Source organism: Poecilia formosa, unplaced genomic scaffold (genome assembly GCF_000485575.1).
Source record: "Poecilia formosa unplaced genomic scaffold, Poecilia_formosa-5.1.2 Scaffold346, whole genome shotgun sequence".
NCBI lineage: Eukaryota > Metazoa > Chordata > Actinopteri > Cyprinodontiformes > Poeciliidae > Poecilia > Poecilia formosa.
In genome coordinates, this window is record NW_006800285.1 from 348596 (window position 1) to 361971 (window position 13376).

At 39.0% G+C, this 13376-nt stretch overlaps 1 protein-coding gene across 3 annotated transcripts; it reads left to right on the plus strand.

Annotated features, from left to right (window-relative positions):
• Positions 1–373: 373 nt before the first annotated feature.
• On the plus strand, positions 374–9369 carry pecam1a (platelet and endothelial cell adhesion molecule 1a). Of its 3 annotated transcripts, none has more exons than XM_016661853.1 (15): positions 374–682; positions 792–824; positions 2048–2341; positions 2966–3262; positions 3353–3613; positions 3726–4007; positions 5173–5472; positions 5549–5824; positions 5913–6045; positions 6541–6605; positions 6713–6775; positions 6860–6952; positions 7038–7094; positions 7666–7688; positions 9022–9369. In XM_016661853.1, the coding sequence occupies exons 1-15, from the start codon at positions 622–624 to the stop codon at positions 9190–9192; spliced, it is 2409 nt and encodes an 802-aa protein (XP_016517339.1). In that variant the 5' UTR covers positions 374–621; the 3' UTR covers positions 9193–9369. The 3 variants fall into 3 exon arrangements, with proteins under 3 accessions (XP_016517339.1, XP_007574256.1, XP_016517340.1); XM_007574194.2 differs by having other exon boundaries at positions 376–682; positions 801–824; XM_016661854.1 differs by having other exon boundaries at positions 377–682; positions 6713–6766.
• The last annotated feature ends 4007 nt before the right edge of the window (positions 9370–13376 follow it).

Here is a 13376-nt window from a genome sequence, read left to right on the forward strand (position 1 = left end):
TGCTGTTTCTCCAGGAAACAAGTGTCATGACAGATCTTTGTTTTATTTCAATCAATCTATCAATTTTATTCATAAATGCTGGAAGCACATGTGGGGGGTTTGCTTTTGGGAGACTGTTTTCTCCGAACTCAGATTGAACCGTTCACGGTTACAGCAGACTCCAGAGCTGTGAGTCATTGCTCATTTTCTTTGCTTAATGAAATAATAATCAAAATGCTTTTTGATACGTTCTTGATTGACTCAGCCTTTCACCTTTGGTAAGATCTCTCTATTTCCTTAACACAAGCCTCCTGTTCCGAGACAAAACCGAGGAGGATGTGAGTTCAGCGGGTTGGCGGGTTCTTCTTTTTGTTCTCTCCTCTTTTCACAACTAAAGAAAACAGCAAAGTAATGCTGGGTTCCTGAGGAAGCAGCGTACGCTTCTGGGCAGTCAACGCTGATAAGACAAGCCGCACGCCTCTAGTGACAGAAACGCCCCCACAGACAGTCTTCATTTTCTATACACACTCCACTTCTCCCACTGCAAGGTCCTCCTCCGTCCCTTCCAGTGTCCCTCTGTCTCTTCTTCTGCTCACAGGAGTTGAATTTTGATCTCACAGCAGCGAACCGCCTTCACACAGGATGGGCTCCGGACCCCCAGGATCACTACTGCTGCTGCTTCTCTCCAGCCTCCTCCTCGTCTGTAAGAATCCGCTGCTGTGCTTCTTTACGGATAAAGAATAATGCATGATTTAAACGAAATCCCTGGATTCTCACTTTTTTGTTCTCCTTCCTCTCGTTTCTTTTTTTATCTAATACAGTGAAGTGCGCCACAGGAGAGTCATGTAAGTAATGCTTTTTTGTGTATCTAAAAAGTATTTTTATGGTATTTTCAATCCATCCAAACTATTTTTTTATATATCAAGTATGAGATTTCAAAAATCTTTCACATCGTCTTAAATTGAACGGAACGAAAATAACGTGGAGGACAAAATTTGTTCACATTTTATCCTCTCAAAGCTTTTCTTAACATTTAGTTTTCTTAGTAAATCTCCGTCACACCCTCTTCCTTCCCGAAGTTCTCTGTACCAAGTGTTGGGCGCGCATTAAAAACACAAGCAACAGCTTTCTTATATAGATTTTCAAAGAAAAATAAAGAAAAAAAAAAACATTATTTCACTTCAGTAGAATAAGGAGCTTCATTAAAGGGAGTTGTAAAATTTACAGCAGAATCTTTTTTTAGGCATGTCCTTGAAATAATAATAATAAAAAAAGATACTGTATATAAGCAATTGATGTTTTAAGGAAATACAGGGACAATAAAAAATGTTCATTATTAAAAAAAACAACAACATGTGCATCTCAATTTAATAAAATATCATTGGAAATGTTAATACAGCTGTAACCACCAGTTCAAATGCATTGGATAAAGACCAATCTTTTCCCTCACTGTCTGAAGTTAAATCAGACCAAACCTTGATTGCTTCAGTTTAGTTATAATCACCAAAATGATTTCAATTTACTACAGGCTACAATAATGAAAGAGAAAATATGTCAAAGATTAATAATGTTTTCAAAATCTTCCTGAGGCATAGTTAGGCTTGCTCTTTTATCAAGTTTGTTCTGAAGTCAGGCTAATTGCCTTCAGGAAACTTAAGTTCCCTGAAAAGTATTTCAACCAGATAGTTTTCAAGACATTTGTTGAGTTTGTTTGTTTTTGCTGAGCTTAATTATGATGCTGACCTACTTATGCTAGAAGTTAGTTTTCTATCTTTAACTAATGTAAAATATTACTTCCATAACTAATAGTAGAGTGCCCAACTTATATTTATGTGTAAAAGTAATAGTTACTGAGACAGCTTGTTTCTGTAAAAACTCAGTTGCTGAAAAAAAGGTGGAAGCTGGTAGCAGCACTCCTCAGGCAGACATGGGACCAAACAGTGTTTCCTTCCTCCCACTTGTTGTGTTTGTTGCATCAGTCATTCTTCCTTCTTGTTTCTGACTGTTTACCTCTACTGTTTTTTTGTTTTTTTTTCTTGCTTCTGTGTGCCTCTACGGGATTCCACAGCATTTATTATAGACACTGTTGGTCTCTCGATCCTGCCTAAAGACAATGTTCAGAGTGGAACCGAGGTGAAGATTCGCTGCGACGCACGCGTCAGTTCCAGCAACATCTCTCAGCTGGGATACCTTTTCGAGTTTATGCGGGATGGTGTCGAAATCCACACAGCCAACACCACAGAAGACTCTACTTACTATGAGATCAACCCGGCCAGGGCAGTCGACTCAGGAAATTACCAGTGCAAAGTCTCTGTGAAGAACAAGCGCAAGTTCAGCAACACCAAGACGCTTGACGTCAAAGGTATGTTTGCACAGCACTGCACAACATTTTTGAGTTAAAGCGACACATCATCTGCATATAGCCTAATTTTATGGGTTCTGCAACTCCTGTTAATTCTGTGAACATTTCTGGTCTGAGGGGTTGATGCCAAATATTAGCTAAGCATTGGACGCAGGTTCTGTATAAGTCCATCCTGGTCCAGGTTCATAACATGTGAAGTCATGCAGATTATTTAGATACCATCCATCCATTAACATTAAACTTTGGGTTATTTTCCAAATAAGAATGGGCAAAGCATTTTTTCTTTAGATGTCAAAAGCTTGTACGACATTCCCAATGACCTGAAGATGTGATTTTTATGAAAGGCATCTGTACAAAGTATTGACTCAAGGAGGCTGAATACAAATGCATGCCACACTTTGACAATTTTCATTGGCAAAAAGGAAAATAAAACCTATTCTTCCTTCCTTTTGACAATCATCCACTGCTTAATGTTTGTCTTTTGCTAATCTCTATGAAATATCCAAAAGCTTATAGCAATCAAATGCATTTAAAACAAAAATTGACTCTGTGTGAACACTTTTGTAAGGTATGTGTGTACGTTTCAAGTGATTTTCACTGTCCCTATGGGCTTCCTCCTTTCAGGCCTACAAACCCCCATTCTTCATCTTAATAATTCAACACCCTATGAAAGTGAGGAGTTCAAAGTCACCTGCAGTGCTCCAGATGAGAAAGGAAGTCTTACATTCAACTTTTACAAAACATTTAGAGATGGACAGCCGCAGCGGATAAAGAAGCAACGAAGCACCAATAACTTTCTAGAGACCACTGTGACACTCAGCCACATAGGGGACTGCTTTCTGTCCTGTGACTACGAGATCATTTTGGTCTCAGGTCCCACAAGCTCTAACGTCAGCAATGAGATTCAAGTAAAAGTCAAAGGTATTTGTATGAAGTCGTTGGTTTCCACTAGACATCACTGCTTCAAGAGAAAATGAGTGTGCCTTACTTTTTTTAATTTATGCTTCACAGAGCTCAACATCGTCCCGTACATGACTATATTACCCAACGATATCTATGAACCAGACATAATAGAAGTGACCTGTAAAGTGCAGATTCATCTAGCGGACATTGAAATATTCCTTTTAAAGGACCGGGCTGTTCTCAATAGAACCACTGGTAAACCTCTCATTCATCGATTTAGACCGAAACCAACAGACTCTGGAGAGCTTATTTGCAAGACAGAGTGGAGAAACGTACAAAAAGAAAACTATAAAACCCTCAAAGTCAAAGGCAAGTTCTCCTCATGACGAAATGTAGCACCAAGTAAACTGTTGCTGCAACTGCACGATATACGATAACAATTTATATATTGTGCATGAATTTTGTTTCCTTTGTCCAACAGAGGTATTCTCAAAGCCCCAGCTGCATTTGGAGCCTGTGGACGTGTTTGAAGGAGAACGATTCAGACTTAACTGTTCAGTCAAGGTTTTCTTTCCTCAGATGTTTGACCCCAAGACTTTGAAATACCACCTCTACAAAGATGGCACCCAGTTGATCAGTTCGGCCACATATGTTGCTGTTGCAGACCGCAACCGTAACGGCATCTACTCCTGTAAAGTTGAGGGCACTCGTATTTCAACCTCTTTTCATAAGGAGAGCGAAACAGTTACTGTTAAAGCTAAAGGTAAGTCCTCTGATGTATGCAGTTTGAATCAATTCAATGATTCTCACTTACTAACCACATTTACCAGAGATCAAAGTGCAGATTAAAGCCCTTTAGATGCCCCAAATTTTAATTTTAACTACATTTTTCTTTAACATCAAAATTTTGGAGTGGCCCATCCAGAAGGCTAACTTTAATCCGCTAGAGAATCTGTGAAGGCAGCTGAAGATTATGGTGAAGGAAAGACTGGAAAAACTTAGAGTTTATTACCAAATATAAATTGTCAAAGTACCATGTGAAAATGTACAAAAAGCTGGTCAGCAATTGTTAGAAGGTATTGAAGGTATTGAATGCTTTAATGCTAGTCAAGGTTTTGTTTTCATATATCTTGAAAGATAGAGATAATTCTAGATACATTTTTTTTTCAATGAAAATAAGATAAATAAAAGCAGATAAATTATTTCTTTCAAAACCACGTTGTTTTTCAGCCCATCGATATTTATGAACTGACTCCAGTTTATGTCCACATAGTTTTAATATCATTTGAGGAAAGCATTTAAAATTTCAACAAAACAAACTTTCTGGCTGAGTAAAAATTATCTTATTTCTAGATTTGCCAGCCGACATATTAACCTAAACTATAACATCACTGACTTAACATTAAAGGACTAGCAAAACAATCTGAACCAGATTTTGTGCTTAGCTGGTGAAACTTAGATGGTCCATAAATTCAATATACAGCAGGCTGATATATTTCAGTATATTAGTGTGTTGTGATGAGTATGAATTACAGCTAACGAAAACCCCAAATTCTGTCTATTAGATTTTCTGCTTGGTCTATTTCTGTTGTACTTGCAGCACAATCAAGCAGATTGGCTTTATGGTCGTACGATAAACAGGAAGTAGTACAGTAACCAGTCTGAGCATGTACCAAGTCCTGCTGGAAAGCAACATCAGCATCTCCATAAACCTGTCAGCACAAGAAGAAGACACAAATCTCCTTCAAGCTACTGGATGGACTCAACTGAGTTTTTGTATGAAACAAAACAGCTCAGGCTTCAATCTGTTAAACTGATCATGTATTTTGGCCACTACCAGATAAATAGAAACTGTTTGAATCAAAGTTTGATTCAAACAGTTAATGAACTGACTTTCATTCTTTCCTTTGTCTTGTTTTTGTTCCCAGTCCCTGTTTCAGATCCGGTGCTGAATGTGGTCGGGGGCAAAATCTTTGTAGGCAAGGGATTTCAACTGATCTGTCACAGTCACACAGGGACTTTTCCCATCGTGTACACCCTTTTTACACATAACGGGAAGAAGATGATCAGGAAGGTGAGCAGATCTGAGGACCAGGCTACCTTTGACGTACCTCCAATCCACAAGACCTCCGAGTTAAAAGCATTTCTATGCCATGCAAGTAATAATCCACGTACACCTTCTAAAACAGCTTTAGGGCAGAAACTACTGAACTCAACCAATATTATTGGTAAGTTGTTGTAAATGTTGCTTTTTCAGTTTGTTCTCAGAACATGTGCATTTCTAACACACGTTGTGTTGCGCAGAGCCCACCTCAAAGCCACAGCTGACCATTCAGCCCAGCCAGGACATCACTGAGGGACAAAGTATGAAACTCGTCTGCTCTGTACAGGCAGGCAGTCGGCCCATCAACTTCACGTGGTACCAAGAGTCCAATGGAGTGCTGGCCTCCCTCTCAACCAATAAGCTAGAAGGATACCACAGCATGTCTAACGCCCATAAAAAACACTCTGGGAAATACTACTGCACGAGCTCAAACCCAGCTGATGAACCCAAACAGAGTGAACCTGTCACAGTCGAAGGTGGGTTACAACAAGTTAGAGCGGCGCGCAAATTCACATAATTATGAGTGAAGTGTCTTTCAGTAATTGAAAAAAATGTCTTCCACAGTGAAAATGGCAGGGTGGAAGAAAGCACTTATCATTGTCTTCTGCTTCATACTTCTCCTCATCCTCTTCCTTGTGATTGCCTTAAAAACACGGCTTTTCCATTTTAAGAGGAAAAGAACGGCTAACTTGTCAGTGTAAGTGGTATTTCCTCGTGGACTTATCCAAAGATCACCTCTCTTAAAGGGCACGCTTTATTATTTCTACATTTATTTGTGGACTTCTGACTCTCAATAGCTATAATTTCCAAAACTAAGAACTGTGTAAGAAACTTTTCAAAGAATGAAAGCATGCAGGTACAAGGTAGGTGAAAATACGACTGAGAAACGTTGCATAAGGAACACCTAGCTCAGATATCAGTCTGTTACACCATGGAAAAGTCTTAGTAGTCAGTTTTCTGTTTAAAACAGCTTCAGTCAACGCCTTATCATTAATACATGGCAGTGCGCTCACTGTTTCACGAAGCCCTCCCTCCAAAATGTGACAGAGAAGTGTGTCACAGTGCTTATCTGCTTTTATTCGTGTTAGTACTGTTAAGATTTGCACTAAGCTATGATGAAATATGCTCCCTAAGGTCAAAACATGTCTGAAACGCCCTCTGTTCATTGTGCTTTGTCTCAACCCAACCCCAGGAAGTCAGTCAGCACCAAATTGGAGCGACTGAGTCTCACACAAGCTGAGGTCATTGATGCAAATGGTAACGTTGGTCATCCGTCAAAGCAATGCAGTGGAATGCAGTGTACTGGAGCGATAAGAAGGTTTTATTAATCAACACTGCTGATGTTTTTTGTCTGCCCTATGCAGCCACCCCAACCATGATGGGGAAAAGTGTTTGGAGCGACCACGTCTCAGGTTCTGGTGGGTATGGTGCGTCAACAGCTGTCATCTAAATATGTGGAAATTGAGAATGCTATTGTAGAGAAAACTAACTTTGGCCAAACTGTTGTGCAGAGTCGGATGACCAGAACAGCAGCACGTTACCAGAAAAACAGGCTGAACCTGAATATACTGAGGTTCAAATAAAAGACGCAGACCCAACCAAAGGTGAGAGAAAATTAAAAAAAAAAACACATACGTAAATTTACACGGCAATATTCTTTAAAAGACTAATATTTTTGTTTCATGTTAGCTCCAGCGAAGCAGAGCACGGGCAACATCTACAGCGAAGTCCGACACTCCCAGCAAGGTATGGCAGTCGTCACTCACTTTAGTGAAATCCTTCTTAGCAAACCAGTGAACAGAAAAATTGTTGACATTAGGGAGAGAGAGAGAGAGAGAGAGAAAACAGGAAACAGGATCAACCGAGACTGTGGACATTTCATTGTTAGTGAAAGAATGACCCATTAAAAACAGTAGGCTCAGTCTCCAGGTGGCCACTTCCTGCTTTCGTCAGAGAGAACTTCCTGTTTGAGCAATGCACGCAAACAGTTTGCGCTCTCGTTCAAACTTGGTGACCAACCGTTTAATTGTTCGATGCCAAGGAGATTGCTGCTCCCCATTGTCTAGTAACGGTGTTGCTTTGCTGAATCAGTGTCTTTTGCTGAAATTAAAGCGGAAACGCTATTTCTGTGCACCATAAAACCTGCCTGTGTTTAAAAGCTGTGCAAGTGGCTACAATGCATTTTAAATCATCCTGAGAAGCTCCTTGTTTCCTGGAACCACAGCGCTGCTTGTGGAAATTATGATTGCTAAGTAAGTCCTCCTCCATATCCTTCTCCTTTTGTTTCCTGAGAATGTCCTTTGGCTTTGTTTTGCAGGTGTCCCAGAGGTGCCTGATGGTGTAAGTGACATTTGATATTCGTCATGCATGCACACCCAAAAACATGCATGCAGTTTTTCTTTTATTATTATTTTGTTTGTTTTTTTCAGAGTCCTTGCACTAATTTTCGGCTACGCTAGACAATCTGAGAGAAGGAAAAGTTATTAAACTACATTTTCAGATGACATATTGGTGGTCCTTGGAAGTGTAGAAAGATGAGGCTGTGATAAATCATGTCTAAACTTTACTCACATTTTTTATGTGACAATGTATTCTTCACAAATAATGCCCGGAATATTTGGATTCAGAACTACCTGATGGTTAGAACATTTTGCAGTTTCATCAACCTTGACAAAGTCCTAGTTCCATCAGAAGACCCTGAGCATAAACCTGCCACCTCCGTGCCTCATTGTAGCCACGGTGTTGTTCGGCGTTGGACTCAGGAAGTCAGTCAGCACCAAATTGGAGCGACTGAGTCTCGCACAAGCTGAGGTCATTGATGCAAATGACCGGCGTTGGACTCAGCCTTTCGGCAGCCTGCTAAAGCACAATCTGTCTTTTATCAGTAATTGAGAAATGTCCAGTTTCATCAACGTTATAAGGCGTCATGTGAACTTAAATTCGGATTAATCAGAATCTCTGTAAATGATGACAGATGCGAAGCCAAGACAATTGCATTGCTTTACATTCTGATATTTTTTCTCTTCAGCAGGTTGTTTTTGATTGAAAAACACCAGTTATAGATATGTCAAATTTAGTGTGAAATTGTTTTTTACACCACAAAAACGTGTAATTTTAACAGAGGTTCATAGATTTTTGAAAACCAGTGTTGTTTTTTATATAATTTATGTCTTCTTTCAGTTCTCTGGCATTTAATTGGACATATTTTACTTCACTAATAGTGATGTGTAATTTAAACTTCTGATTTCCACAAAAGCCAACGCATGCTCCTTTGTTTAACGCTGGAAGATTCATTGTTTCTCACATTTCCGCAAGCTCATTTCCTCCAAGCTTATCTTTACATTCCTCTTTTCAAAGTCTTTTCTCTCGGCCAAAAGAGTTCAGAAGAGTTACAGGACAAAAAAAAAATCCAGTATTTAGGATTATTTTTCTTTCATCCTTCCACAAAACCCATCTTGGTATTGCTTCTGCCTTATAGTTAAAAAAAAATACACCATCAGTCCTGTAATCCTTCACTATGTTTTGCAAGGAATATAACAATTTTCACCTGTTATTATTACTGTTATTTAGTTCTGTTTTCTAATCGCTGTTCCACATGATTTGTTTAAGAATCTTTAACTCTGAGATTTCTTTTATTTTCACTCTTCCTAATCCGAGTGTTGCGTTTCAACAGAAACCAGTGGAATATGCGCAGCTGAACCATGACGGAAATCACCAACCTGACGACGGTCAGGTCGTCGATCAGAGCCTGACACGTGAAAACACGACCGATTCTGAAAACAACACTGACGTTCACACTGGTGACCCGGATGAAGGAACCTGTGACCCGGCGCCTGACTGTTGATGATCCACCAAACGTATTTGTTCCTCTTTTCACCCATCATGTTGTTGCAGCTGATGTTTGTTTTGTTGTTTTACTAGAAGAAGCTGAAACATTGCACAGTTATATTCTAGTATTATTGCTGAATTCTGTTAAAAGGTTCCTCTTTTTGATCACATGAATAAAATGTTTTGCTATTAAGTGTCATGTTCTGTTTTCAGTAAGGGAGGAACAGCAGGTGTCTCTTTAAACCACAAAGACTAAAACTTAAATGAGACGATTAAGTGAAGGGCTATGCAAATGTATTTATCTCTCACATTTTCTACCGTTTTAGATTTACTTTCATGTGCAAAATGCTTCAGATCATCCAAATATGTAATATCAGCAGTGGATAACTTGTTTTTAAATGGTCATTTTATTTCTTGAGAAAAGCTGTCCAGACTACGGCCTAAAACCCAAACCTGGTTGTGTCTTCCTTTGCGGCAACAACAGCCGTCATGGGTTTGTGATGACGATCATGAACCTCACACATCACTGCAAAGGAATTTTGGTTCATTCTTCTTAGCAGAAGCCTCTTAACCCTTCCATGCATCAGTTATGATCCTTTATGTCAGGATGTTTTTCCAAAGTGTTTTTGATTTTCTTAAGGCATAAGATAAAAAGGTGGGAACATTTTTTTTTTGTAATAAAATTATGTTTTTCTAGGATTTGTTTCGAGGTGATCAATTGTAATTTTCTTCAAATACAATGTTGTTATTTGGAAAATACATCAGTAGTAGTAGTTTTTAGGGGTTAGTTGATGTCACAGTAGTTTTTTTAACCTGAAAGAGTCGTCTACAGTAGAACGAGGGACTGGGATGGTCAGCATGCTTTTTCGTCTGTCTCCCATATTGGATTTAACTTTCTTTTTTTTCTTCTTTTTTTTGCACTTGCAGTGGATGGCTAGTGATGTTGGTTTCTGAAAACCTGTCCATGTTGATTGCAAAATGTAGCGGGACACGCTATACTTTTTAACAAGGTCTGTGGGATCAACCAGATGTTTTTAGGAAACATGAGAAGAGATGGGCCTTTGTGATCAGCTGCTGATTTGGCCTTGAACCTTTCTAATAAAGTCTCTTTGTTACTGCTGAAGCCTGAACCTACGGAGGCCTGCATTGATTTAAGTGTCCTTTCAGAATGTTTTGTTACCTTCTCGAGTCTTTGGAGAAACCTGGGTGCTCGACTACTTTCGGGATTTTCTCCATTTGTTGTGTGATGGCACTTACTGTGGGTTTAGATTGATAAATATCAACAAATTTAAATTTCCTTAGATGCGTTTGCATGATGTGTTGTTTACCCTACTTCTTGATGTAAGACAGGTACTATTTAAATGGGTTCTTGACTCTACAGTTCAGGCAGATATAAGGTTTGGGTGTGGCTGGTTTAATAAAAAATTTAACTGCTACAGTTAATTCATAACTTAACGAGGGGGCAATTATAGTTTTACACTGAGCCACTTTAAGTTTGACAACTTTATTTCACTTAATAAAAGAAAGTGTAATTTGAAATCTGCCTTTGTATTTACTATGTTTATCATTGTCTGATACTAAAACGTATTTGATGTTCTGAAACGCAGGAAAGCAGAAGAAACCTTGACTTAGATTCTGCAATGATCATTCTCACCACTAGAGGGCATACTAGAGGCGGCTCTTGAGCGGAAACTATATCTTCTGGCTGTGATCATCTTTAATGTGATTAAGTCTGTCGCTGCCGCCACTTTATCAGGGGATCAGTTTCATTTTCCATTATCTAACCATAAACTAAATGACATAACACTTATTCAGGTCAAAGCCAACAAGTTTCAGGTCAATCAGATCAGATCTTATGAGGACTGCTGGCAGAATTTAAAGGCTGACTTGCAGGTAGGTGGAATTATAACTGTGATACCTAGAAAGAAAACACCTGTCCCAAAAGATTTGTTAGTAAAATGATGTAGCAAAGTATTTATAACTGACTGTATATGTTCCTAAATGTGGTGATTAGATAAACACTATTTCTTCAAGAAAAGGAAAACCAAGGATGATTGAGTTTGCTCTCATCACTATGAGAGCAAACTCATAGTGATGAAACACCAATTTAGGGAGACTTTAGACAGAACTCAAATAATGTAACTTAGAACCTAATTTTAGCAATAATTTATGGTATATTTCCCCTTTTCGTGATCCATTTCTCTATTGAGAATTGAAGGATTTTTCCTGTTTGCAATTTTACTAACAGCTTAATCATTTTAAAATACAAAACTGCAATAGTCGTAAGCCTGGCTGTGCATGGACTAGCAGAGCATATGCACTCTTCACTGCATCGTAGCTTAGCTCAGTAGAGGTTACAAACCTCCTCAAGTTAATTTATGTTTAAATAAACTGAAGACAGAAAAATATCTAAGACATCAACTGCCAAACGAATTAACCAGCCTTCTATTTATGCACAGTAAGCATGTACAGAGCAGAAAATATGTCACGTAGAAGTGTAATAATATAAAGCCTCTTCCTTTGTTAAATGCCAGACACATTCTCTATTTGCACTCGGTATATTTAATGATGGTGTGTCGATAAAATGATATTTTCAGTCCAGTGTTTATACATTAAAACCTATTTGAAGAATTATGAAAATTGGCTTTTCTGTCACTCCCAAATGTTTTAGTCAAGAATCAAAAAGTTAATGAAAAAAGAACCTCTTGGGGAAAGCAGTAAAAAAATGTTTATGGAACAATTATTTTCACCAGGTTTATTTGGATAACTTCTTTCCCTTAACAATTAAAATCATCTTACATATTCTGCCCTTTGCATTTATGCACACTGTCTTTGCTTATAGTTTTAGATTTATCTAAGTCTTAAAATCAGTAAGGAAGCAAATACTTTTCAAGACAATAAAACTTTCTTTACAGCGTAAAATAGCATGAGTAGTTTTTTTTTTTGTTTATCTCTTTGAAGCACATTAGACCTTTCAAACAAGCTTAAAGACTTTTGTTAGTTCTCACGTGCTGCAGAGCGTCTGGGTTATGGGAATCTCCTTTTTGACAGGAAGCTCTTACGGAGTCTCAACAGATCAAATGTCTGAGAAAATCTGCAACACTCTACACCGGTGTAAACAAGAGCACTTCCACTAACTCACAAGCTGCTGTGACTTGTTCATTAGCATGTGTTATGATCTGTATAGAAGAGAGTCCACCTCTTGCTCTAAATGTGAATTTATTCTAATTACAGCATTTCAAAGACTTGCCAGGTTTGTACTCGTCCTTGATCTCAGAACTTTAGTTACCAAATATGAACCGACTTAATGAATCCATGCGTATGTGGCAACAGAGAGTTTTGCAATATTTTTTGAGTGTGCACCACCCCCTCGAACCTCAAACGGCTCGTCCACGCAATGACAAGCGTCCTTCTTGGCTGCATGGCGTCCACAGAGGTGCCAGAATGAAAACACACACTTGTAATAAATACATAACTGCACCTCGTTCCACTCGTGTTATATTCGTCACATTACTTAGCCAGAAGACTGGACCTGACAGCAGGGAACAGTATATTCTGAACTTCAGGTGAACAGTAATTGATACTGTGTTACGTAAATTTTAGGCGCATGAGTGATACTGTACCATTAGAAAGCTGCTGGAGTGAAATTAACCTTCAGGAAGAGGGTTTGCACTGGTGGATTAACGTACTAAAGATGCAAAACACATAATTAGCTGTGCTTGGAGGTATTGACTGGGGAGTGTTTGCTGCATTGCTCAGGGTCAATCCAGACACTGTACACTCTGCCCAAGGATGGCTCCTGGTGTGGTCTGGAGATGACGGATCTAGTACTGTTGGGTACCGTAGTTACAACATATGAGGTCAGGTGTTCTGGCAGGATTTACTATACAAGGCAAGACCCAGAGCCCAGCAATACTTTTCACATGATTACCAAAGTGTATCGTGTCAAAAAGTATGATTCAAAAGCAAAGGTGACTTGACTTTGCTTACGTATGTCAGGGTTAGATAAATTCGTCTAAGAGTCAGAGTGAAGCTCTCTGCTCACCCTCCTTCACCGCCGCACGTACTCTGTCTCTGTCACGACCATGTAATCAGATCCAGCCCCTTCTGGATCTGGAGCACCACTCTTCAACTGTCATTGGCTGTTGTGCTAAAATTAGCATAATGGCCCCTGGGAAATGCATTCTGGGAATAAATTGC